Source organism: Drosophila ananassae, chromosome 2L, assembly GCF_017639315.1.
Source record: "Drosophila ananassae strain 14024-0371.13 chromosome 2L, ASM1763931v2, whole genome shotgun sequence".
NCBI lineage: Eukaryota > Metazoa > Arthropoda > Insecta > Diptera > Drosophilidae > Drosophila > Drosophila ananassae.
Genome location: NC_057927.1, coordinates 25,778,165 through 25,805,984, shown reverse-complemented (window position 1 = coordinate 25,805,984; position 27,820 = coordinate 25,778,165). Strand labels below are relative to the sequence as shown.

General features: G+C 43.4%; 3 protein-coding genes across 5 annotated transcripts; 2 read left to right on the top strand and 1 right to left on the bottom strand.

Annotated features, from left to right (window-relative positions):
* The first annotated feature begins 6,706 nt into the window (after positions 1-6,706).
* Positions 6,707-8,407, top strand: LOC6505956 (cAMP-dependent protein kinase catalytic subunit 2). Of its 3 annotated transcripts, none has more exons than XM_014905370.3 (5): positions 6,707-7,116; positions 7,177-7,406; positions 7,465-7,630; positions 7,700-7,977; positions 8,033-8,407. In XM_014905370.3, exons 1-5 carry the CDS (start codon positions 6,928-6,930, stop codon positions 8,307-8,309), a joined length of 1,140 nt encoding a protein of 379 aa, XP_014760856.1. In that variant the 5' UTR covers positions 6,707-6,927; the 3' UTR covers positions 8,310-8,407. The 3 variants fall into 3 exon arrangements, with proteins under 3 accessions (XP_014760856.1, XP_001964681.1, XP_044570271.1); XM_001964645.4 differs by having other exon boundaries at positions 6,708-7,116; positions 8,028-8,407; XM_044714336.1 differs by lacking the exon at positions 6,707-7,116 and having other exon boundaries at positions 7,268-7,406; positions 7,457-7,630.
* A 180-nt stretch (positions 8,408-8,587) lies between these two features.
* On the top strand, positions 8,588-10,089 carry LOC6505957 (cAMP-dependent protein kinase catalytic subunit 2). The gene is made up of 4 exons (XM_001964646.4): positions 8,588-9,169; positions 9,230-9,395; positions 9,459-9,736; positions 9,788-10,089. Exons 1-4 carry the CDS (start codon positions 8,757-8,759, stop codon positions 9,999-10,001), a joined length of 1,071 nt encoding a protein of 356 aa, XP_001964682.1. The 5' UTR covers positions 8,588-8,756; the 3' UTR covers positions 10,002-10,089.
* Positions 10,090-11,550: 1,461 nt separating this feature from the next.
* LOC6505568 lies at positions 11,551-13,843 on the bottom strand. Its single transcript, XM_001964647.4, has 2 exons — positions 12,633-13,843; positions 11,551-12,481 (listed from the first exon to the last, which is right to left on the bottom strand). Exons 1-2 carry the CDS (start codon positions 13,734-13,736, stop codon positions 11,636-11,638), a joined length of 1,950 nt encoding a protein of 649 aa, XP_001964683.2. The 5' UTR covers positions 13,737-13,843; the 3' UTR covers positions 11,551-11,635.
* Between the last annotated feature and the right edge of the window lie 13,977 nt (positions 13,844-27,820).

The following is a 27,820-nucleotide window of genomic DNA, read 5'->3' as shown; positions in this document are numbered from 1 at the left end:
TGTTTTGCATGTAACTTCCTGGGACGCTTGTTATATTTTTTAGGCTGCAGTTCGCTCATTAGGGGAGCGAACATAAATTTCGATCAAGAAATAAATTGACAAGCGTGCACATTTAAGAGCGGAGCTTAAATCGCTTAGAATGCTCCTTATTTCAGTCTCCGGCAAATCCAATTTCCGAGCAGGACTCGCACGTACCCGTACATACTACGTACGAAAAGCCTGCCTGCCTTCCTGCAACACTTTCAGATTTTAGATCAGGATTCAGGAGGACGCAGGACTCGGGACTTGGGAGCCGGGAGTTGGCCGTTTATGTGAGCAGGTCATGTCGCGGTCATAAATACAACAATGCCTCTGATGCCGCCGCCAAAACTTTCGCGAGTGTCGCGAGCGCCATAAATTTTGCTAGCAAAAACTCACGGATTTATGTTTGCAAAGCGCAGGAGATAGCACTTGATGGTTAAGGGGGCGGGATAAAAAAAGGGACGAGGACCAAGACCAGGACGAGATATAATCCACTTTAAAGTTTCCATTCCGCAGCCTCAGATTTCTTGCAGCTTCAGTTTCAGCCTCAGTCATGTGATAGGCGAAGGATATCCGCCAGGATATCTGCCTTGCTCTTGGCAGCCACATGCAATGTTCTCCCCGCGACACGACATCTTATCCAATTTGCATTTAACGCATATATATATACACATTTTTTCCTTTTTCTTGGCCAATTTCAGTGGCCTTTGCAAATCCCATTTGGAGCGATTTGCATTTAAGGCTGTCCGTGAAATTGAGACGAGCTAGCGCACAAAAATTAATAAAAGCGACTAGTCCCGGGCATACATACATATACCATTTTCTGGAGTCGGCCGCAAGTAAAAATGTTCAATAAACGTCCGGCCCCAAACCGCAAACGCCTTCAATAGCGTCGAGTCGGACATCCAGGGGCTCGGGCAGTCAATTTCGGATTTTTCAACGTTTTTCAGACATTTACAGAAGCAGCCAGAATAGGAGCCCAATAGGATATGGGATATAGGAGCGGCAGCTGACTTTGACAGGGCCGCCCGCTGGCAGTTAGTTACTCCTAGTTTGCGGTTCCGTTGCTCGAAAATATTGGCGGTGCCCGGAATGGGTCCAATTAAAAAACAGAAAAGCGACATGTGGGAAAGTCAATTTTTATATTCTCGACTAGAAAATACTCAGGTTTTTAATTGAAATTTAAATTTTATGAAAATTGCTTTATAAATAAAAATGTTTATGATGGTTTTGCAGAAAAAGCTGCAATTTAAATAAGCTAAAAACTATTGTTTTGTATAGTCAGCAGCTATAATTTTGAATGTTAGATTCCTTAATGTTCATATATATTTAATTTATTTATATTTTTTACCTCCAACCATAGTCAATTATAATCCAAAAGTTGAAAGTTACATCATACCCCATACCTCTAATATTGCTTTTTAAATTTAGAAGATTTGAGGGGAACTTGCCAACAATTTGAATAGGCGTGGCATCTATGCACTCTGCAAAAAAAGTAAAATAGGGTGGGTGTATAGGGAATGCAATCGTATGGCTTGGGATGATGTAGAGTCGTATGTAAGGGACCTGTCCTGCCACGGCAAACTATTAATTAGGTTGTTAATTTTGCATTTGGCGAGCGTCGCTGGCTTTTCCCGTGAAAATCGCAGCGGAGCGCAGGCGACGAAATGGAAAATGGAAAACTCACGTGGCATGTGGCACGATGATAAATCTCCGCATTTGTGCAACACCATACGTGAACACATGTCGCAGCTTGGCCGCACTTCCCGTGTCTCCTATTTCCCGCCCCCTCGCCACCACCTCTTCACCACTTTGCGCCACTCCGGCCCACAGCCGGCCACCCCCTCCCGCGGATGCACCTGTCTCAATTAAGCGTGCAAATCGCACGGCTGTCAAAATAAAATGTTTGGCGTGTAAAAATATGTTGGCAGCCAGCGGAGATCTAAGACGATCATAAAGATGCACGCAACATGGCTAGAAGAAATTATTCGCCAAGGTTGTCCGGAAGGGGGTAGTGAGAGGGGATCTGGTCTAGGGACACACCCAGGAGATGTTGTTCTCAGCGTTGCTTTGATCGTCCCTCAGGTTAATTATTTGTTCAGCACTTGCAACTTGTTCCCGTGTCGCGGAATGCACCTCAAATAATGTTCATGCGTGCAAAAATATGTGATAATTAAACGAGAGTGGAATGGGGTCGGTGAATAGCAAAGAAAAGGAAAAAGTTTATATTAATTTAAAGAAAATGTGAAAATCATTTAACCCATTTTTCATTGTTGGGTAGATCAAAGAAGATTACAAATTTTTTATGAACTCTAGTTTAAGAATGGCTAATGGTTACTGTAAAGTTATAGAGATGGACATCAACTCTCTTTGATCTATTGAAATAAGTAAAAATAATTACTAATTTCACACAAAAACAATTTATGCAACTTCCAATTTTGGTAAAAAGTCAAATCTTAGTTTCCACATATTTTTATCTAAACCTAATTGGCTGAGATAAAGCAAACGATACAATTTTGCACAGTTCTTACTTAAATAAGTAACTAAAATAGTTTATCCATAATATTTTTATTTCTAAATATTTAAAAGAAAAAAACTCACCAACTCAATACCAAATAAAATACATTTCAGTTGCAACATCTCCTTTTTTGAACTCGAAAATAAATTCAAATTGAATGGTTGAGTTTGCGGTTGAGTTTTCGTTGACAGTGTTCATTGATGGTTTGATCTATTTCATTTGGCCTACACCAGATTGTCAGTTTGGGCCACAGTCTGGAGATGGTGATGGCCATGGGATGCCTTGAATCTAATTGATTTTTTGCTAAATAATTCCGTCGAAATGCGGCATCAACGCCTCGTTAATTAGAGGATGCTGGATGCTGCCCGCCTGCCGAGTGGAGCTAAAGCTAAAGAGCCGTGACAGTCTGCCGGGCAATTGACAATTTGATAAATTCAGGGTGTGGAGTATGAAACTACACATGTTCTGTTCCCGCCGACTCTTTAAATCAGATAGACGCAGTGCAGAACTTAATGATCTGTGCCTAAATGCAGAGAGAGAGAAAGCGGGGGGCAGCCCGAAGTCAGATATGACAAGTAAAAAAGAATTTATGGCACTAAACAACATCAACAAAGGCAGTTGAGAAACTAACCACCCCTCGGCGAAGTTTATCGGCCTCGGCGAGGAGAAATTCGCACAAATCACGCAAAAATGTTGCACACTTAACGTGAGGCACTCGTTAAGGGTGAAATTGATAGAAGAAAAGGGGAGTGGGGTCGGCTTGGGTTTGGGTGACAAGGGTGAGCCCAAAAATTGATAAGAACTTGCAGCTTAATGCAGCCATACCAGTCCCATCTACAAATGGTACCAAATTTTGCCACAATTTCCGATTTCCATTCGACCCAGGGCGAAGGACAAAGGGCACTAGCCAAGTGGCAGCATTTCAATTGCCCCCCGATTTGAAAAAAAAAACAAAATACATATAAATGTAAAACCTACAACGTTGAAATTGAAAAGTCATAAATTGTGAAGCGGCATTTAGGAACGGACTGGCACGGAAATGCGCACCATGCGTGACCAATTATTGAAATACGACTTTAATTGAATTTCAATAAAATGTTGAGCATTTTTGCATTCGGTAGCGGAAAAGGAAGAGGCCTGCAAGTGGCCACAGGACGAGAATCGGTATGGAAATCGCCAAATCGGAATCAGGACCAGAACCAGAACCGAATTGTACCGGGTTCATGTTTATTTATGGCAACAAATGGTAAAATGTTTAAACTGTGGCAATTGTTTTATTCCGCGCTTTGTTACATTATTTGCCGGAGCATTTGCTCTGCCGGAACATTTACGGATGCATTTCTCATAGATAGTCTCTGTCCCGGTCCCTCGTTCCAGTTTTGTAAGCAATTTGTTTAGAATATGGCTATTGAAATATTGGGCCACTACTGGCCATGTGTGTGTGCTCCAACCTGATGTCCCTGAAACCCACTGATTTATGGCCAACGGGCTGTGTCAATAGTTCGTGGCTGATTTATGATTTTCCCGCGGTAGAGCAAGGTAGCGCTTACTGGCTGGGAAAAGGGAAATTATGAAAATTATTGTCAAACTGGGTGGAAGACCCCTCATGTCGGTTAGGCCAGTCGACTGCAAAATGTCAATGGGCCCACCCGCAGAGCATTTACTTCTATGATGATTTCGCCACGGTTACACAAAGAAAATTAAGTATTTAGAGGGACTTTAAATATTGTAGGTACACTTTTCTAAAACTGTTTAGATTTTATAAATTAAAAAAAAAGAAATTCGTGTTTTAAAGCTTTGAAGAAGAAATTCCTCCTGAAATTCAGGACACTCTTGCAGGAATGCCTATTCTATATAGACTCTTTACTGATTAATAAATCTTCAAAATAATTTTATTTTGACAACCTTTCACATTTTTGCAAAGTGCATAGCCGAATCAAAGGATTACAAGCAACAAATCGAACAAAATACACGATTCAAATAGAGAGTGGGGGGGCAATGAGAAGGAGTTGAAGGTCCAAACGTTGATTGAAGGTGGAAGGCCGTCCGTTCGGTTATGCTTTTGGGGTGGAATCGAGTGGAAAACCTTTGCCATTCGATTGGCAAGGGTTCGTCGTCGGCTGTCGGGTGTCGATTTGTCGGGATGGAGTAGCATTTGACATCGGCGCATGACAAAAGTCACAAGGCCTGCGGATTAGTTACACCTTCTGAATCCGAGCACACGTCAAAAGGACGGCTCTGAGGTGGTGAGCTAAAAGGCTACATTGTTGCTGCCCGGTGAACTGTGATCGGAATTGAATAGAAGAAACCAAGTACGGGGAATATACGGATTGCATTTTGTATTTTTCCGGGCAGCGAGTGGAAAGCGTGCCTTGATTTATTCCCGATTGTGCGGAGATTAGCGCTAATGGCTGAGGCCAGTCCGACGGCAGCTGCTTTTCAGACTGGGCTGGGGGTTGCTGGCTCGGCTTGGATATTATTTGGAAAACTGAAACCTTTCAGCATAATTGAATTTAGCCATAGTCCCGGGACATTCACCTACTTAAGCCCAAAAAATGGCCTCTGATAACTAAGCCAAATATTTGGCTGCCAGCAAGCCAAAGACAAATGCCATGTGTGTCAACAGTTCATCGAGGCGTCAATTACTTTGCATAGCATTGGTAGCAGGATTTGGACCAAAGGACCGGAGCTGGAGTATGAGTGGGAGTGGGAGTGGGAGGGAGTCCTCCAAGACAACAAATGAATTTTAAGTGTGGCCAAAAGAAACGGGCAAGAAACGTGTGCGTACGACTTAATCTGCTCTTGGCCCGCTTAAGCAAACGCATCTGAAATAGAGAAGAGCACATATAATATAGGCCTTGCCACCAGATATTATCCGTATATTTATGGCCGTCGTTAACATATCTTAGCCAACTGGAGTTTATCTGGCGGCAGCTGTGGGCCAGGGCACTGGAAAAAATACAGATCCAATATAAAGAAAGTCCTACAAGGAAAACAGGCTCCCAGCAATATGCAATAATACCCATTTTTAATGTCAGCATATAAATGTTTTCCTATTTTTATTTAAATTTATTTTCAGTGTGATCTAGAAACTAAATGAGCCCGGATTTCGACATACTGAGATGGACTAAGTGAATTTGTTTAGTTTTTGCACGAATCCCCCGATCCAGTGCAAGTGAAAGTTTCTTATATGTGTCTTTTGCTAAGTACGTGACGATTTGTTTTATTTTAAGCGAATTAAAAGCCATTTGAATGGGAGTCGCCTAGCTGGAAAATAATTTGTGGCCAGATGAGTCAGACTTCTACTTTCATTGAATTTATTTACCCCGAACCCCGTGACCCACACAATCTGAAGAAGGAGAATGAAAAAAAAAAACCCTTTGGCAGCCAATCAATAATGAAGTCCTCCAGTGGGCCAGGATAAATGCCAGGACATTAGGTCAGACCGAAGCATATTTAGAAACCCATTTTCACATGCAGGGACACAGAACCATCCTTAAGTCGACCCGTCTGCCAATCTGAATGCCGGAGAGTCCATGCCGAAAGATAATGATTAATTGTCAATTTAGGTGGGACATTGTCCCTGGCTATTTCAAGGACCAAAATGGCCAATAAACGGTTCGGTCGACAGTTACCTTAAAAGCATGCAACAACTCGAATATCCGGCCGTAAGTTCGTCCTAAGCCTACAACTATCCATCCCACACAATCTGGCTCACATGTCCATCAACATGAAGATGCGGTTGCCGGCTGCTGGCTGCCTTAGTTGAAAGAGAGTTCTTCCCACTCGGTTGACTGGCCTGACATGTGGAAATAAATGTACTAGAAAATTACCAACTTATGTAATCTTGGTTAGCATCATTTATCAAGCGGACGTTTTGCAATTTTTCTTACTTTTGCGGCCAGGACGAAGCCAGGACCAGGAGCCAAAATCCGACCAGGACATGTCGAGAAGTCGTATGCTAGCCCACATGTGCGTGGACTCAGTCACAGTCACAGGAAATTGTCATTTCTCAGTCGCTCAGGAAGGGGCAGGAGGCTGGCAAATTTGTCATACCTTGGAGGAAGGCTCTCCTTGGCTAATTGAAAGTAGTGGTCCTTGGTCCTGCCGTCACAAATGCACAACGAATTGAAATGAATATGCCAATATTACCTGAAAATTACACATATAGACTTATCGGCTTTGAGTCAGTTGTCACTGATTCTTTGTTATCCGGTTTAGGTGATGAAATTCCAAATTCCTAGTACATTGATATCCATTGAGTGCCCAATAGCTAACCCAGATCCCAGATTCCGGTCCAGAAGCTCTCGACGACGACTCCTCCAAAGGGAAACTTACTCGCCTTGGTGCTGTAAGATGCACGTTTGGCTGGAGTACGGATTGCTGTTATGAGCCAGCATCATTTGAGCCAGGTTTCATCGTCCTTCTTCAATGTTAAGGAGGACTACAACACCACTCTTGACAATATGAGCCGGGAGTTTGAAGAACGCTGGAATCACCAAACACAATCGCCTCACTCAAACTTGGAGAACTACATCCAGCGGGCTGTTTTGGGAAACGGCAGTTTTGGCACTGTGGTTGGCTTGGTTTTTAACTAAAATTTCATAGAATCTCGACTTAGGATTTTTATTTTCTAGCTCTTGGTCAAGGAAAAGGTGGGAAAGAACTATTATGCCGCCAAGATGATGAGCAAGGAGGATCTAGTGCGGCTCAAGCAGGTGGCCCACGTTCATAACGAGAAGCATGTGCTGAACGCCGCCCGATTCCCATTTCTCATCTATTTAGTCGACTCAACAAAGGACTTCGACTACCTCTACCTGATCCTGCCACTCGTAAACGGCGGTGAGCTTTTCAGCTATCACCGCAGGTAAGTTTCATCCCTTTATGTGAAATGCCAAAAAGCCATATGAGCATCAGATACACAGGATGCGCAAGTTCAACGAGAAACAGGCTAGATTTTATGCCTGCCAGGTAGTACTGGCTCTCGAATATATGCACAGGATGCATCTCATGTATCGGGACCTCAAGCCGGAGAATATCCTTTTGGACATCCGCGGGTATATTAAGATAACTGATTTTGGGTTTACTAAGGTAAGAGGATTCTTTTGAAAAATCACTGAAATTGAAATGATTTTTATGACTGACTTTAAAAATTAAAAGCGCGTGGACGGTCGTACTTCAACTTTGTGCGGCACTCCCGAATATTTGGCTCCGGAAATCGTGCAACTTCGTCCGTACAGCAAGTCTGTGGACTGGTGGGCTTTTGGCATCCTAGTCTACGAGCTGGTAGCTGGTCGTTCGCCCTTTGCTATACACAATCGTGACGTGATCCTGATGTATTCGAAGATATGCATGGGCGAGTATAAAATGCCCAGTTACTTCACACAAAATCTGAAGAACCTGGTGGAAAGCTTAATGCAGGTGGAGACAACGAAACGGTGAGTGGGAGCGACAATTGTCAAAAATATGTAGGTTGACTTCTTATTAGTTTAGGAAATGCATCCGATGGCTCGACGGATGTGAAGAACCATGCGTGGTTTCAAGGTGTCGATTGGTATGGCATTCTCAACCAGGAAGTTCCGGCACCCTATGTGCCCACGGTAACCGGCGCCGAGGATCTGTCCAATTTCGAGAATTTCGAATTAAGGGACAAGATGAAGTCGCGAATAAATCGGCATCCCGAGTTATTTGCGAATTTTTGAATGTTAAGATCGCATATGTTAGCTTGTTTTTGGGTGATATTGGTGTGAAAAATGTCTTGTTGAAATAGTGAACTAGCAGATTGCTAATCGTCTTTAAAAAAAAATGAATACTGTAATAAAAGAAAGTTTTGTATAGTTCAAAAGTTCTTTTAGAAAGTATAATTTATATATATTCTGTTTCATTTGGTTGGACTATACTTGGTTTTCTGAAAGGATAGAAAAAATGTTTTTAAAGTTTTCGGATAGTTCTGTAAGAAAGTTCTATAATTTAGAAATAATTCGAAATATTTTATGCATGATGAAAGTTGACGACATATTTTCATATGTATCTTTAAAATTAAAAATTCCCAATCGTACAGACCTTGTGATTTAAGTCAATAAAACAGTGATCTTTTTAATAATGTCTTGAAACTGACAAAGAGGACGAGTTAAATTCGAAATTCCGGTAGAGTGAATTGGCAACGGTTATCAAAAGTATAGACAGTTCCCACAGAGAAAATTGTTAAGGGGTCGCGATGGGTCCGCAGCCCGAACAGCCGCAGATGCACTTCAGTCCCAAGGTGGACTACATTCTCATTCTGGACAAGCTGCGTGATGACTTCAACAAGAAATTCGCCACGAACACACCATCGCCCTCGACAGGCTTAGATGACTATGACGTGAAGGCCACATTGGGATCTGGGTCTTTTGGAAAGGTGCAATTGGTACGGGAAAGGGAAACGGGTGCCTACTACGCCTCCAAGCAGCTCAGCAAGGATCAGATCGTGAAGACCAAGCAAGTGGCTCATGTGATGAGCGAGAAGAATGTCCTGCGCTCAATGATGTTCCCCAATACGGTGCATCTTATAGCCTCCTACAAGGACAACGATAGTCTGTACCTCGTCCTGCCGCTAATTGGTGGAGGGGAGCTTTTCACTTACCACCGAAAGTGAGTATATGTCAAGGTTTAAATAAATATTTAATTTGCTTTTGTTTCAAATTTCGTAAGAGTTCGTAAGTTCACTGAAAAACAGGCTCGGTTTTATGCTGCCCAAGTATTTTTGGCTCTGGAATATCTTCACCATTGCAGTCTTCTATATCGCGATCTTAAGCCTGAAAACATAATGATGGACAAAAACGGATATCTGAAAGTCACCGATTTCGGTTTTGCAAAGGTATAAAGTTGTTCCTTTTTTTGATAAAATATTTTTTAAAAAAATTTAATATTGCGCTCAAAGAAAGTGGAAACTAGAACCATGACGCTTTGTGGAACGCCGGAGTACTTGCCACCGGAGATCATACAATCGAAACCCTATGGAACCAGCGTCGATTGGTGGGCATTTGGAGTCCTGGTCTTTGAGTTTGTGGCAGGACACTCGCCTTTCTCTGCCCATAACCGTGATGTGATGAGCATGTACAATAAAATCTGTGAAGGAGAATACAAAATGCCCAGCTACTTCAGTGGTGCACTGCGACATTTGGTGGATCATCTGCTGCAAGTGGATCTCTCAAAACGGTGAGTAGGGTACTCCTATTGATTCACAAGCCATTTAAACCTCCTTTGAAGCTATGGAAACCTCATTAATGGAAATCGGGACATCAAGGAGCATGAGTGGTTCAAGGAAGTGGAGTGGATACCGCTGCTCAATCAAACGGTCAATGCTCCTTATGTGCCAAATATCAGCAATCCCGAGGATATATCCAATTTTGACAAGGTCAACGATAAAGCGCGGCCCAAAGCCAAAACAATGCGACACGAAGATGCCTTTCAAGACTTTTGATATAGCTGACTCTGTGATAGTGACAACCCATTTGATTTTGTATATTTTCGGAATTGTATAGAAAAATACCCCACTTTAGTTTACCCCACTTTCTTTACATTCTTTCATTTTGGTTTCCCCAAATGATGTTGAACACATGTGCGATGAAAATTTCCATGTTGGGGGAGGGAGGTCTTTCCCCTAATTTGGGTTTGAGTTTCCCACTTTTCTGAGAAAACAGCTGGCTTTGTGATTTCCCACACTTGTTGCGCTGTTTTTCGGCTACCAGAAGTCCCACTTTTCAATTCAACAAACTTGACTTGTAATTAGACTTGAGGCAGTGCCATAAATCTTCCGCGTTTGTCACTGATGCAAGTGGATGGATGGATTTATGGCCACTTTGTTGACTCTTCTACGCGTGGGTGTGCAGCCTGCTATCCTCTCGAAAGTTTTGCACGAAATTATGTTAAACAATATTTAAACGAACTCTCTGCTTGGGCTGGCCAAGGCCATAAATCTTTTATACCTTTTTCTGCTCTTCTGCATATCGGGGAACATTGATTTATATGCAAAGACTTCATAAAAATAGAGCAATGGCCAGACGGCAGAAAAACTAGACGCCAGTCTTGTGTCCAAGGTCCATGCTGGGATACCTTTCGGTGGATCCTTTGTCCTGCGTTCGGCGTCCAGCGTCCAGTGGAGGAGTGGCATTCCCCCAGAAGAAAAAAGTTATGATTATCATAATTTTTGTTACGTGAGTTTTCATGTGGAAAAGATGAAACATCATCACAGTCTGCGTCTGGGAGTTGGGTTTTCCTTTCGGTTTGCCTTGGGTACTTTGGTTTCGGTTCGGAGCTGGTTCTGGCTTTCGGGGTGGAAGCTGTAGTCGTCATCGCTGTAATCATGGCACGCATTTACTCCTGTTTTTACCTCTGCTTTTTGGCGCCCGCCAGGCCGGCGCCACTTTCAGCTCCAGACTGGCTTGCCACCTTCCCCCAATCGGCTTCCAGACTTTCACATCTTCTCGGTGTTGTGTTTTGCTTTTCTTGGCGAAGAGCTGGGCGGGGCGGGAAAAGGCTCGCACTTCCTGGCCAGACTGCGAATCAGATACAGATACGTATACACAATACACTCTTAAGACCACTACGTAAGTAAGACATCATGCATTCTAATGAGAATTTTAATTGCAGCCCATTGACCACTTGAAGAGTCCTGTCAGCTTTCGTTCCGGCGCAGTTCGAAGGACACGTGGCGGATGCGCCTCACGCTTGACTGGCTTGTGAATCGAAACACGAACTGTATCTGAAACTGAATCAGGAACTGTATCTGAGTCCTGTTTATAGGACCCTGTCCTCAACCCCAACCCCTTTTTCCTGCCCGCTTTAACCCAATGACAAATTTTTCGCATCACGGCGAAGGAAATTAGCGATGCCCGCCACCAGATACATTTCACATTACGGACGGACAATTGAATTCCGGGGGTTGCTGCTGCTGCTTCGATTGTGCTCATCTGTAAGCGAATTAATTGTTGTTTTGATTGCATGCCTGGGAAATCGGTAGCCACTGTTCGTTTGGGAAAATGAATTGTGCATGTTTATTGCATGGGATCGGTGAAAATTCGTTACGAAACTTATAAGTCTAAATTCGCAGTCGGCCTAAGACTGCTCTAGTTCCACTTCGATGGAGACTGGTGGGAGATCCTCCTTGAATTCGGGTGTATAGATTTTGCCGGAGGCCAGAACAAACTGCTCCTCGCAGTCGACTAAGAAATAGGCAAACGGGCGGTTCACCTCGAAGCGTTCTACTCCGGGCTCGGGTTCCGGTTCCGGGACGGGAAGTACAGTGGACTCCACACTTGGTGTCCTGGCCTGCATGTTGGCCGCGGACAGAGCGTTGGTACTACTGCCGCCCTCGTCCACTCGTACATTCACAAACTGAACAATCTCATCGACATGAACGTCCGGATCCTCGGACAGCAGTCCCAACTGAGCTTCCGTTCGGGAGAAGAGCTTTTTCAAGCCCATTTGCTTCAGCATGGCCTCGGACCGAGAGGTCTCCTCCACCTGGAATTTGGGCAGGGACACGTGCATCTCCTTCAGCTGGAAAGATTTGTGGGCCTGCTGAAAGTCACTGGTCTCCAGCTGGTCAATCACATCACTTAATCCTTCAGTTTCATCCGGCAGGACAATGCACAGGGAGTAGCGTGAGGTTTCGTAGGGCAGACTCAAGACCTTGGCCTTCAGTTTGGGCAACTCGGCCAACTGGAACTTTCCACGGGCGTGCATCATGGGTGCCTTCATCGCATCCTCGTTGGTCATGAAGAAGAACTCATCGCTGCCGTCACGGAGCTGGTAGAAGGGATTGGCCCAGCTGCCACGGTAGTACAGCCCATTGAAGAGCAGCATCTTGGACTTGGAGCCAGCCGAACGTCCGGTGATCGAGTTGGCACTCAGAGCGGAAGTAATGTCGTCCTGACGGAACAGGCTTCGGGCTCCATAAGCCTGGAAATAAAATAAAATCATGGTCATCATAGTCCAATAAAAATATATATTAAATAACCTATTAACAATGATCTTTAAATTTAAGTTCTTTTACTTAAATTTTCAATTAGAAGCTTGACTTTTGTAATAAAAACCTTTAAGAGATACTCACCCTACTGACTGACGCCAAGTGGGATTCCAGAGCGATCATGATCTCGTCGGCTCCATCCTTGGTCACCGCCTTGACGGCACTCTCCAGTTTCTCGAGGGGAAGACGCACCTTCTCGGGTTCACCGGCGGTCACGGCAGCGGCGTTGTCCACTGGCACGAGCTTGGCCAGCTTCTCCTCCTCCTGCACCGTCTCGTTCTCCTCTAGATTCTTGATCTGACTCTCCTCAGGGCCATTCTCCTGGTCGCTGCGCTTGTTCTGCTGCTTCTCCACTGGATTTTCCTCGACTGTCATGTCTGGTTTTTCCTGTTTTTCCGCAACGATAGCAGCCGCGGTGGTTGCCTCTGGTTCTGATTGAGATTCTAATTCAGATTCGGTGGTGGCGGCAGCTTGCTCTTTTTGGAGTTGATCGGCCTCAGCCTGGGCAACTGGTTTTTCCACATACTGCTTGTCGTCCACCTCGCGATCAAACTTGGACGCCTCCTTGTCGATGATTTCCTGGCCATAGGAATCTGGGATTGCCGGGACGTCGTCCCCCTCGTCCAGTTTGATCCTCTTTAGGGTCTCGAAGCCGATCACATCCTTGCTGTTGCTGGGCTCAGTGTTACTGCCGTCGGCCACCTCTTCCAGCTGCAGTGAGGTATTGGGCTCACTCCAATCGTACTCCTGTCTATTGATGTCCTTCACCTCCACAAAGTAGTTCTTTTGCAGTACATCCTTGAACTCCTCTCGGGCACTGTTGTTCCTGTAGATGTACAACCAGGTTTGGAAGGATGGCAGGGCTACGGCGGCATCTCGGTTCTGGTAGCTGCCCAAGATGCGCTGGTAGATGTCCCTTAGCTGAGTCCTGTCCTTGGGATAGCCAAAGACCTGCTGAAACTCCTGGAAAGTGTCTCCTTCGGAAGCCTCTGCCAAAACGGCAAGAATAGATGCGACTCCCAGGGGCGAGTGGACCTGGTTCGAGTCAATATCCTTGTTGAACTTCAGTAGCTGCAGGGCAATCAGTTGAGAAGTACGACCCGCAAAGGATTCACCTCCCTGGGTGGGCAGACCCTGGACCAAGAGGGCCAGAAAGCCAACAAAAACCGCACAGAGAACCGCTTTCATGATCGTTTAGAGCGCGAATGAAGCCCAAGAAAGTTGGCCAAAGACTTTTTATGAAAGCCCGGCCTAAAGAACCGCCAACCAGAGGCGAGAACGAAGCTCAAACTGGTTACTGAACCGCCGATGGGAGTCCGCGAGCTGAGCGGGGGCTCTTAATAATTTCAAACAAATCGATCGCCGGACAAAGAAAGTCAGCGCCGCTCCAATGAAAGTGGAAGTGGCGTGGGCCGCTCGAGAGCTCAGTTTCTCAGTTTTCGAGCAAATGGGTCAAGCAAACAATCAATATGTAAATGCTACACAAACCAGCGCAAACAAAAGTTCAAAGTCATTGAAATGTTAGAGAGCCAACAGGTTTCCACCGCAGCGCCAACTGCCCATAAACGTGATTGACATTTGATTTTTCTAGCCGTTTAATTGCATTTTCTTGTCATTTCAGTCGGCACACAACTTTTCAGTGTGGCAATCGTTTCGGTTTCCCCGAACTCCAAGATGGCTATGATATTTGGTGAATTGCCTCATTTGCTCTCCGAGCATTAGAGGTTGGTTTGGCAATCTTTGGCTTTGCTACCTGACCACGCTTAACCCAGTTTCCAGGTTCCGATCGAGTGGCTCCACGCAAAGTAAGAACAAATCCTATCCCCGGCTACATAAACTGGCCCAAAAACTGGCCAAAACAGTTTCAACACACTTCGAGGCCACTGAACTTGGCCATCGCTGTCTGTTGCTATTGCTGCTGCTTTGGATTACCAAATACGCTCAGCGGGCGAAAGCGGCCAGAATCGATAAAAAAAAACACGAAAAAGTGTTTATATAGAAATTAATTTATTTATAAAAAAAATCAGATGATACTTCTTGTTTTAGTTATTAAAATACATCAATTACAGAAACTATTTAAATATATATTTTCCTCTTCCTCAACATTTTTTTCTTGTGTAGAAGTGTAGAAGTAAGTACCAGGTGTGACGCAGAATCTTGCTAATAAAAAATGCTAAATTTAAACGCAGCTCATCTTTTTGGGGGCTTGTAAACGAGTTTTCCGCTTTAAAACAAGTCGCACAAAAAGTTGCACAATTGCATTAGCCGAAGAAGTGGGTTCTGGCAAAAAAGAGGGAGTTCTGGGAAGGGGCTGGAACATTGTAAGTGGGCAGTACTGCGAAGTTTCCAGAGGGTTATAAAAAAAGCCAGAACAAAATATTACCGAGCCGCTTATGTAATTTATTCGACAAGTTCCGCATTTTTGTTCTTGATACTCTCCCAATGGGTAGAGGTTACTGAACTGCTTGATTAATCAGAGGTGATAAATAAATTAATTATCACAAAAAAACGAATCAGAACGAAACTGACGAATGTGTTGTAAAGATATTTCTTTAAAGTACGTACTACGACTTTATTTTGAATTTCACATAATTACGGAAAATAAACTAATCAATATTTTAAACGATATTTAAAGTTTAATGCTTTTATTTTGATATTTTATTTTTGAGTCTTTAATAAAAATGTAATTAAATATTTTGAATTGAATTGCTAAAAGAGTACAGTATTTTCGACTTGTAATTTGAGAACACCCAGACTCAAAACTTTTTTTAGTAGTTGTCACCTTGGGCCGCCTGGTGTTATGTTTTGAAACAAATACGAATATTTTGTGTTTATTTTTGTTCGGCTTTCTGTCCATAAATTTCAATGCCCAAAACCATAAATTAGTGCCTCGAAAAGTGGTGAGTGCTGAGTGGTTGGAACTGGGACTCTGACTTTAACTTCGACTTGGTCTTACGAATATCAACCCCACACGACTGGCCTGGCAAAAGGGTCGAGCCGGGTTAGGTGAATTAGAAGTTATTATGCCAAAATGGCAAACTAGCAAATGTCGCATAAATTAGAAAAGGAATCCGGCAGGACACCTTATACGGATTTCTTTGGGCCGGGATAGTTGTAAGACGAGGCTGAAACAGCACCGCGGGGAGACATTAAGAGTCCAAAATAAGAAGTATCCTTGGACAGTAGTTTTCAGGCTGAATAGTTGGGCAACCCGGCCCTTTGAACTGCTCTTTATAGACGGCGTGACTAATTGTTTGATTTATGCAAAAGTAGGGGAGAACTTGTTTCCCTTTCGCTTAGTAATTAGTAAAAGCTCTTAAAGTATGTTTGCGCAACTGCTTCGGCTTTAAGGAATCCTTTTGGGCATTCCATCTTCACTATTTGTCAGGAGGTGAGCTGTCATCTGTCAGCTGTCATAGAGCACGCAATACATCATAAGTCAAAAGGTGAGCTCCTGCGGCTCAATCACTTGCCCCGGGACTTGCAAAATAATTAAACTTCTGTTTATTCTCTCGTTTTGCTCCTTCTCATTGTCTCACAGGACTCACCGAGAAGTTCTTAATTATGTTTGATAAACTAACATAGGCTTTCGCTGCTACTGCACAGGATCATCCCCTCGCAAAACTCACACATGACACGTTGACATTTAGCACTCGACAGGACCCCAAGTGATGAATCTTCTCCCTGTTCACCCAGCGGCCATGTGTTTGACATAATTATGGAACAAAAGGTTCAGGGGAGCAGGGAGTCTCTACTCGAGAACTTAAATTAAAGAAGAGTCACTTGGTAAATCCTGTTTTAAAATGAAGGAAATCAAAAAGTCAAGTTACAGTTTCAGAATTCAAAGAAGTTCATGGAATTTTTGCGCTTAATTTGCTCCACTTAATTCGGTAGCCAAAAATTCCTGGGGAACTCGATTTAGTCACGTTTTAAACTCGAGACTTCACATCTGGTGGCTGTAGAGCCAGGAGTGGTGACTGGGGTGTCAGTCACCTCAAACAAGTTGTTTTGAGTGCGAAGGCGCAGATCCTGGCTTTCGTGCGTCCTGGGCCATGGTGGCTTCGGGGCAATCCCACTCGTAATTGATTTATGACATCAAAGACATATTTTTCGCAATGTTGCGTGGCCTACGTGCGTGACAGTTGGCTGTTGGAGAGTCCTGGCTTTGGTCCTGGCTATGGCTCTGATTTCTGGTCCTGCTCCTGGTCTCGCCATCTTGTTGATAATTTTGACTTATGGCTGGTGGCTGTCCAGGATTTGTCGCATAACTCTGAGTGTCAAATTCCAAGCCGAGGATTCCCTCTTGGTATTCCTTATCTGTTACTGTAAGTGTAAGTCTGTTTTAAGAATGGCAATCGGTGGGAAACTTTTTCTATTAGACGCAATTATTTCAAGGTATTATTGCTTTTAATTAATTCAATTAAACGCTTCATAAATTTTTACTTTTTGATTTCGTTTGCCTGAGGCAGTCCTCAGTTTCTTGGGTTTTCCTTTAATGGAAAAACTTTGCCCACAGATTTCCAGCAACAGAACGAAAAGGGTTTAATTAACGGCAAGGGTGGGTGGTTTTGTTTTGGATGGAATTCGCTACTTTGCCTAGGATCTGGGATGTTTATTAAAGGATTCCCGTGGCTTGGCGGCTCGTCGTAAAATTTGATTTTGCAACTGTGGAACGCGAATTATTGGATACCGAGTGGCCGAGCGTTTATTTGCATTTTTGTGTGCATGGCTGCAGATTCCCATTTCCAGAGGATTCCACCATTAAGCAGGAAAGTAAAAAGTTAGTACTTCAATATCTGGCTCTTCAATTAAAAGGTCATCAGCAGTCGACACAGCTGCTGCCCAGGGGTTACCTAAAACGATATTGATATGTACAAAGCATGCTCACACCTTCTCTGAAGAGGAAAAAACACTTTACTCCTCTCCACTCACATGTGATGACTTCCATCATTATCAACACAGACAGCAGGGAAACTTTTCCTGTCCCGTCCTGTGTTCTCCTGTCCGGCCGGGGCCCAGGAGCCACCCCCAAGGGTCAAATAATCGAACTAGCGTAGAACAACAATTTGTTTTAAATGCCAAAAGTGAGGGCCGTACAATCGAACGAACGAACCCCTTAATAATTTATGAAGACCGCTCTCCACATGTGCTGGAAAAAGTTTTCTATCATCTCTAATAGAGATTAAATGCATGTCGAAAAGGCAATTAGTTGGAGCTCCTGCTGGACCAACAACCCTCCATCCGGCGGAATCAGAAGTCTCCGGACTCCAGACTCCAGACTCCTTCACCCCGGCAACTTATACTCGAAGTCCGACTTTCGACCTTTGGTTGTTCGTTCATTGAATCAAAGTGTTGCTCAATTTTTCTTTCGGCCAAGGTGTTGTCGTGAATTTCATCAGGATGGGAGGAGGTGGTTAGAGGATTTTGGGCAAATGCCGGAAGCAATTTAACCGAACCCTTCTCAAAGGGTTTCCGGGGGCGCGACTCTCAGATGCTGCTGCGTCACTGCTAATTAAACTCGCGCTGTCGCCGCTAATGAGCAATGAAAACAACGTGTTGTCCGAGAACTGCCCGGAGTGGAAAAAATAAAGACCAAAACTTCAAACTCCATCTGCAGGGGCGGGAATGGGCTGATAAGGGCCCCGTAGAATCGTCAGGTTGGATCAGCCATCAAAATAATGAAGGCACGGATTTCTCATTACTTTTAAATATTTTTCCTGGCAATTTTTCGGGCACTTTTCCAAGGTTTAGCCATTTAAAAGGATTAGTTGGCTCATGATTTTTTAAAGGATTTCAAAGGGTGGTTCTTTTTGTCGTTTCCACCTTTTTTTCAAAGAATTTTCTCATCTAATTATGTGAGCCAAAGATTCCTAATTCAATTTTCTGGCTGTTGGAAGAGATAAGAAAAGCTCAACTTTAAGGTAAAGAGTTTCTTATTAGACATGGCGTCGTGCTCCTTAGAGTATGAATTCATCCAAATTTTTTATCGTATAAATTCTTAAATATTGCAAATGGGATTGTTTATAAGCCAAAAAAGTCAAATATAATATGAGAAAGCATTCTTCTCGACTATAAAATACTCTGCAGGAGGCAATACTACGATTTCCTTTTGCGTCTTCCACCTGATTATGGTTGTCAAATACAAAAAAGATACTTGAGTGTGTATGGTCGATGTAATTCATATTGCGTAGCACTTTGCCATAAAAATTACAATTGACTTTGAACTCGAGCTGCTGGCGAGCAGCAGGACATTTCCACATTTTTACATTTTTACATTTTGTCAGGCAGCCAAGAGGGCAGCGGCGATACATGGAAACTAACTCAACGCCCAACCTCGAAGTTGGTGCAGTTGCTGGCCTGCTTCCTTTTTATGACACCAAGGTACACGGAGACGAGATGACTATGGGCCATGTCTGGGCTTGCACTGTGAAGAGTTGAGGGTCCTTTGAAATGTATTGTATGTTAATGTGCTTGATGAAAAAGGTCCTATTGGCCCTGCCGACTTTTTTTTTTTAAACTGAAAGATCTAAAGCTTTAAGAAGATTTAAAGTAGTTTTCTTTCCAATATTTTTTTTAAGTGTTTGACGGCAATGCAGCTCCGCTAGCAAGTTCCAAGGTGGCTGCAGAGTCCTGGCCAAAATGTTATGGCGGAATTATGCGACGCCGCCGTCGCCCCTGGTGTGTTTATGGCCCCCCTGTTGCGGGGCGAAGTGCGCCGGGGACACCCAGATGATGATGAGTCTGTCCTGGCGACAAACGCACTTGGCTGGCCCCTTCCCATGCCCCAGCTCTCCAACCTCCATCCAACCCCTTCCCCGCGTTTCCTTGTGAAAATTATAAATTACTGAAAAGGAGAGGCTTTCTCCTGCTCCAAAGGAGAACTCCTTGGTCGTGGCGAGAGTTTTCTTTTTTCCGTGCAGTTGAACACGAGATGCATGACAAATGGGGGGTAGTAATCGGAAAAGCGCTCCAAGTCCAAGTCCGTGTCCTAGTCAGGACTCCTGCCCGGATCCCTTTAAAGTTTTCCATTTATCGCCACCGCATCAGTTCATTAGTCGAGCACAAAGATTTGCTAGGATACGGATCGCCGTGCAGGATTAATTGGCTCGCTGAGCTCCAAGAGTAAATATTTAATTAATCGCCGATTTGTGCACTGAGCCCTCTATAACTCTTCGTTCACTCTTTTCGGCTACCAGAAACAGAGCGCCTTGTGACTAATCGAAGCCATCAATTATCTTGATAGATTGGTCCACGTACAGTAGAACCAGTAGTAGCAGAAAATACCATAGTTCGAGTCCTGAAAAGTCCTCGGTTTGTCACAGTTGGCAGTTGGAAGTTGATAGCTTACCGCTACTTAAGGTACTTGTAATTGAATCCCCTCGGTGAACGAACTGTCCCCAAGGATGTGTTTCGTTTGCGTTAAAGGACAAACGCAAGGAGTCCGCTTATTCATGAGCTTCCTCATGCAAAATTGCAAGTGGCTGTTGACAAAAGTTTCGAGTAGCCCCACCGAATGTTAAAAAAAAATAATCGCATAAAAACTCTCACAGAAAGGGCAAGGGACTCTGGGATGGACAGACGTGTGTCTGATCTGAATGCTAGATAAAATTATTACCCTTTTTATTCTGGCCGCTGCCCGTTGGTATTTGTCCGAATTCGAATCCGTGTCCGTCTCCTTTCCAAAGGATACAAAGATGGTGGTTGGAGGCACACTGTAGTCCGTGTTCTGATCCAAATCCGAATCTGAAACGGACTCCAAGTCCGAGTCGCCGTCGCCTGTTTATTTCCTGTTGGACACTTTCCGTTTGTCGTTTGTTGTATAAAAAGTCGCCGCTTTCACTCCACCTCAAATACTTTTTTTATACCTTTTAGTAAAGGTTTGCTAGGGTATATTAGAAAAATAATTTATATTTTAAAAATAGCTTAATTTCAATTGAAATAAAATATACTTTTTTACTAACATCCATTTGAAAACGGCTTATACTTTTAAAGAATTAAAAAAAAACCAATGCAGGGTATCTCTTAAGTCAAATCTCTCCTTTTTACCTTATATTCTTGATTTTTTTCAGCTCGTTTTTTATGGCTCGCACAATAAGCATCATCAACAACAACAACAGCAACAATACGAGCAAAGACTGTGGCAGCAACTATAGTAGCAATAGCAGCACTCGACGTCATCAGCAGCACATTGTGCCTGCCCCGGTCCAGGCAAGTCTCCAAGTCCTTGTCCGTGTCCGTGTTGGTGTCCGCGTCCGAGATCCAAGGAGATGGAGTCGGAGACGATGGCCGCATGCCGATAATGTGCGGCCATAAGGTAATGAAAATTTTATCTGATTCTGGCAATAGTTGCACCCTTTCTGCTATAGCCTTTGATTTGATTTTGGATCGAACGGACTCGAGGCGGAGGGATTTGCCCAAAAGCAAATGATACAATACTTTGTGGTCAGCATGTGTGCCCAAAAGGTACGAGGAGTATTGGTCGCATTTGATTGAAATTTGAATTGCCACCCTCCAGTGGCACAGTGCTTCACAAAAGGATTGTCGTTCGGCTGGATGGGTGGGTGCATACTTTTAGGGGCATCCGTTGAGTACGTGCTGCGGCGACAATAACAAACGAACAAACGAAAAACCAAAATCCGTACAACGACAATAAGACTGAACACTATTTCATTTTAGATTTTAATCAATTCCGTTTGATGTGACACGTTTGCGGGCCGAGTTTGATGTCATCCCCCCCCTATGGAGTTCCCATGGAAAGGGATCTGCAACATATGCAGGCAATTCGCGACACTTGCTGCTTAATGAAGGTACATTCAAATCCATTTTGAACCTATCGATTGGTTAATTATATGGGTTATTGTTAGTAATTCGCTTTTCATAACCCATTTCGAAATGCAATATGATGTTAAAAGACTAGATTCCACTCGTTTCAAATAGAAGTAAACACTTGGCTAAACAAATGTCACAATATAATCAAGCAATTATCTGTAGAATCATCCCCTCAACTTGGATTAGGTACCATAAGAAAACCCATAAATAACAACTAAACAAGTCAATTGAACAGAATCGACTCTTTTTCCGCCAATACCCCGAAAAATAGCCGCAATAAATTCCGGGCACACACCTGCAACTTCCTAAGGACAAACACTGCAATTATCGAGGCAGAAGGCCAATCCGAGTGGAGCAACAAATCCAATAAACTTCACAATCGAACAGCACATAAATATTAAACGATGATTGAGCTGGAAAACCCACCAGCCCCACACACACACCCACTCCCGCACAACACCCACTCAGATAGAGTCGGAAGAGAGAAAAGCTTTGGGAAAAATTACAATTTATTGGACGTTTCCGGTCAGTGACAAAAGTGGACAGTGCAAGATTTATGCCCTCACCGATTTGCTGGTCCTGGCAATTTATATGGGGGAGTGGCCACAGTTAATACCTGATCACTTAAGGTTAAGTGGACACAAAATGTGGCAGCTTAAAGGCACTTTAAGGGCCCACTCGAACGGAGAGAAAACGGAAGACAACTCGATTATTATGCAGGCACCTCAATTGCATTTTGCAGTTACTCAAATTTGCATATCATTCCACTCCGAAAACTAAACTAAAACTTAATAAATGCCAAAACAAACCGAAAACTTTCCCCCTGGCCAGGCCGCATAGTTAACTTTATTATGAGGGATTTTTGGTAGACGGGGACCCAGGATGGGTATTACGTATCTGTGGATCTCTCCTCGGTCATCGCTCAGAAAAAGTAAAGCGTTCTGATTCCGGATTCTATGCTGCCGACATGTGTCACTCTGCAGTCCAGCAGGCATAAAGATTTGCGGGCCTCCACCATCTCCAGTCCACCAATTTCCCGGTTTCCCATACACACCAGTTCCATATTTTCCCTCTGTTTCGGGAGTGTGCAAAAATTTGCATTTTCTAAAAACTCTATGGCGAGTGTGAGGTGTGGCCAAGGGCTAGAAGATGTACACAGACAAAAATTAAAGGACCTCAAAGCTTAAACTATTACTAAAATTAACTTTTCTAGTTTTCTACAAAGAAAACTTTTGATTAAAACAAAACAAAGATCCTTAAAAAAATCAATAGCTTTTTACAAATGTTTCTTCCTCTGGAGGCCAAAAGCTTTGGGAGCTCAAAACTGCTGTCCTGGACAGTCCAGCAGAAAGTACCGAGTCCGGAGCGAAGCAGAAAAGAGCCTTCCAGGATGGGCTCTGGTCTTCCATCATCGTCGCAGTCGCACTAATTCCTCAGCAGCAATTTATCAACAATAAACAGTTGCAGACATTTTGCTTAGTTTTTGGCCAGAGTGTGTGTTTTGTGAGGGTGTATCTGTGGGTGAGTGTGTATGTGTGTGACGTGTCCTGTCCCAAACAGGGATGCATGAGAAAGTTTCGAATCTCGAGTGCTGCGGGCAGGCTTAAAGTGGCTGATGATTTAAGGGTATAAGCCGAAATAAAGAACCAGGGAGTCCTATTCAAATCCAGATCCTTATTGAAATTCCTCAATTGATATCCGCGAATTTCTTTTTCAAGTACGTGTTTTGGCTAATTCCGCAAATTGGCAAAATAATTTGCACATTGTTCGAAGGCCTTGGCACACGTAAAGTGGCAGTAATCCAATAAGCGGCAGCTACAATTTTCGCGCTTGCATTTGCCATTTAATTCCATTTACGCCTCATTTGCTGCCTGCCTGTCAAAGTAGAGATGCTCTTTTAATAAACTGAAAAAAAAAAGAAGATAAAAAGGTGGCATATACTTCACAGATTATTTGGAGAGTATAAAAATCGAATAATTTTTACAATTATTTTAATAAACTATATTTTTCCCATTTCTCTAAAAATTAAAATTCTTTATACCCATTTTTTCTAGTGCAGATTCCGGGGCATATTAATCGAACCTGCTTTTTTCGCTTCTCGATTGATTCGATTTGCAGACTGCAGGGGGAATGAGTCACAGGGTGACGAAATTTAAAGTGGGTGAAACTCCGGATAGCTAATGAAATTTCTAATCATTTCGTTAGCTTATGCTAATGAGCATGTGTTGTGCTCGGAGCCAGGTTTCCGCCGAAGCCATCTACTCATGATGACTGGCCACTTTTGAATTGAAAATTGAATGGAAAAGGCGCCAGCTTGACTTTGATTCGAAGGATTGTGGAACACCTTGAGCCTTGGCGCCACTGGATCGCTTTTAATAAACTTGTCGCACTGTTAACTTTATTAAGATTAATGAGTATGTGCACTGGATCACGCCGTGGGGCGCATTGAAAAGTGTTCGGGAGTCTGGACGGCAAACACCACAATAATAAAAGCACATTTCACTTGCTTTAATGACGTCATTACGTGGCATTTACTTGCACCACCACCACCCCCTATAAACCACCACCCACTATGTCTGGCTGCACCAAAGTCAAGACGTTAATGTGTCCAATAATTTAATTTTAAGTACCTTGCAAAAAGAAATACGGCCACATTTTTACAGACAATTTCCTTTAATGGCCAGACAAACTGCAAGTAGAGTCGAACCTGCGGCAGGTTCTGTTTTCTTTGGGCTACTGATTTTGCTGTCGATGTAGACGGCCAACGGACAAAGGACGTCGGACGGCGAAGGACGTGGGGCATCCTGGTCTGGAGCCCAGGGCGAAGGTAATTGCATGGAAAAAGTCAAAGTCAAAGTTGTATTGCTGCAGTTGCCTGGGTGTAATTGAAAATTTAATATTTATTTCGCAGTTAGTAAATCAAAGTTTCAACGCAGTGGATAACACAGCCATTACATATTCATCATACGCCCCGTGGACCGCGCTGGCAACTCATAAAAAAAGGAGAGAAGCAAAATGCCAAACCGGGGTCGAAAAGAGTCAAGCACATGTGGCGATAAATCAAGTCAACCTTTGCATGAGTTTCGCTTTCCTTTCTCCCCAGAAAACTCCCATGAGTCAGCGGAAAGTAATAAAGTTGAAGCGCAGATTCCACTTTTCGAGGGCGAGGGCCAAATAGCAGGCCATTATCCTTCGATGTAACATGCTCATACATGGATTAGTGTTCAATAATGCCACGGGTCTACATTATTTTTTTCCACATTTTTTTAATAACCATTTGTTGCTCTAGAGAAGCGCAAACAGCAGCCATATGCTCTATTTCAATCCTAGTTTCGAGGTGTAAACAAGCTGGCAAGGAGCAACCGAGTGGCAAATAAATAAAAACCCTTGACTTTGGTCGAATAATTCACCGAGCATTTTAGCTGCAAAATCATAAATAACAACATGTAAATAGCTTTTATCTAACAGCTCTCGTCACAGCGGAAGCGGCCAAAAAAACGGCAGCCTCATCCAGAAGAGCCCGAAAAGTTGCATAAAAGCCAAAAAATGTTTGATGTGGGGGCATCCAGAGGGGGAGTGGGCTATATAGCATATCCTGGGGGCAGAGTCCGACACTTCAACTTGCCGCTGTTGCAGCTCGCATCAATTAAACCTAAATTGTTGCAGTTGTTAACACGCAACAAAATTGTCTGCTGCACTGCAGCTAAAAAACTCGGCAAAAAACGATGAGGACCAGTAACAAAAAACGAAAAGTGTCAACAAAAAAAAATCGAACCAAACGTAGAGGTCTTCTATAAAATGATCAACCAAAAAATGCCCTAGATAGGTGAATAAAACATTCATAATTATATGTATTTTTTATTACTGACTTGATATTGAACAAATGTTGGAACTTTTTTTGAATGAGAATTACTTAAACTTTGAGCCCTAAAGTCGTTAAAGATGTTTCGCCTTCCTTTTTAAAAAATATTTAAAATCTGAAACCAGAATCTATATCTATATAGATTCCCAACTCCCCTCTTATTACCATAACTGCGGGGTGTGCAATAAAAAGAACTCTGAAATTGGTAAAACGTCAAGTGTAAAATGGCATAGAACTGCATAAAGCCGCAACTGGAAAAGCTGGGGAAAAAGTCTGGGGAAGTCAGGGGAAAACAGCAAAAGGAAAATGGTTTGGGTCAGTTGTTCGAGTGTACTTCTGCATTGGGATTTATTCTAGGCTGCACCCCCTCCTTTTTCTTTTTTGTTTTTGGTTGCATTGCTCCACAGGAGTGACCGAGTCCAGAGCAATTACGCCGCTTGAAATATTGACAATTACTTAAATTTATCTTTTCTAAACGCGTTGAATGCACCTTTTGGCACGGAGGATCGGGGGGCGTTTGAAACGTTTGTCAATCAAGCGGCAGACAGGAGGCTTCACGCGTGATATATTTGAAGTGGCCAGCAGCAGCAGTCGGTGGCACCACCCAGCTTATGCCCAACCCACCACCTGATGCACTCGACTGTGTAATTTTTGCATATTCCCAGCGCCAAAATTCATGGCACGGGGCATTCCACGTGGCTGCTCTCACCTGCGGATCGCCACGAATGAATGAGCGACTGAATGGATGAATGAGTGCCCGAATGCTGGATGAGTGCACAGGGAAAAAAGTCATATGAATATAAGAATTATTATTCTGATCCCTTTTATGATTCTGAACTGACCTTTGAATGCAAATAAGCCGCAGTATTTTAAAACAAATTTTAATTAAGATAAGCTTCTATATTTTATAGGTTTTTTTCAGTATATTTCAGTGGCTCATCGAGTGAATGGTTGGGAGGCCGATGCATTGCGGTGGCAACGGCGGCTGTGAAATGGTCTGGAAATGATTTAATGCGGAAATTGCGGTCGTACAAGAATTTAAAATTTATTCCCGCCCGCCAGGTGAGAGAGCCGAAAACGGGAACAGAAATAAATCACGCATCTGGCAATGGCGACTATTTGAAATTTGAAGTGCGTTATTCCTGGACATGGCAACTAATTAACTTTAAAGTTTGCTGCTGCTGAAATTTTTGCAGCTGACTATTTTTGGCGCTGCTGGCTTTTTGTTGTATGTAATTAATCACTGTCTGCCCTGAGTGCAGCGTGCTAACAAATTAACACCAGAGGGGGCGTGGAGGGGAGGCTGTGCAGGGCGATGGTGCAGCGGTGGTGCAATGGTTCAGTGGTGCAACAAAACACGGCAACATTGTATAGCCGGAGCGAGAAAGTCTAGACTTCAAAACTCATTTGGCCAGGAAAATGGCAAATTGCAATAGCAACTGCCCCTTTGCTTTTTTTCGGCGCTTTTTTTCCCCTGGCACTTCGAAAATGCATTTTTCATTTCATTTTCATCCGAGCCGCGTGTGAGTTACAAAAAGTCATTTGCCCCGGCCAGCTCATTAGGAGCATCGCACTAAAACGGACCCGTTTTGACAGTCTATCCACCAAAAGCAGCCGTTGAAATTCAATGAGTCCAGGGCAGCCAGCCAAAAGATATAGTACATCTCCAAGCCGTCTCTTCAGCAGCTGCTGTTTATTTATTTTCGTTCAGGGTGTGGGGTGTGCTACTTAAAATAGACATCAGGTTGCCTTGCAACTGGAATAGGATGGTGGAAAGTGTGCCGGCCATTGTCCAGTTAAGGGCCAGACCACAGGTCAGCATACTACTTGGCCATCCCACTCAAGCCCCCTAATCCCAGGACCATTCGCCACATCATCGTTTCCATTGTGTGGGCATTTTTATGAGCGTTTTCAATGGCTCAATGCGAAAAAAGCACAATAAAATCAATGAGGTGTGTCTGCGTCTGACTGCAGCACCTCAGCATCAAAATCCACAACCACATCCACGTCCACATCCGCAGCATCCAGGGGCTGGGCAAACAATCGGGTATCTGATGGATACACAGACACAACAGCTAAACAATCAAGCGCAGGTTCAGCACCAGGACGGAGCCACCTACGGTGCAATCAACGACGGGGGCTGGGCCAGGACGAATACAGCCCCCGCCCCTAAGACGGCTCTCAATGGGGATACCCTTCTAAGGGAAATTATAAAGGTTTAATTCAGGGGTGGATATAAAAATATATAAAATTAGTCAAACAAAAGTAAAAAATAGAACACCATAAATAGCTTACAACAATGGCTAATTATGAAAATATTTTATTGATAAAAATTCTTCATTATATCTATTTATAAACCAATTCCATATAATTTAAAAATAATTAAATTTTCAGGGTATTTTATAAGCCAGATTTTCTTTAGGAACCATCTCAGATGTTACCTATTCATAGGTTATTATTATTATCCTTGCACACTCACCCACCCACTCTCATACACTCTCGCAGGACGGTCTAAGCTTGCGTAACACGTTATCCTCCTGCCCGCTTTGTTGAGCACTTTGCGAGCCGAACAAAGAATGTG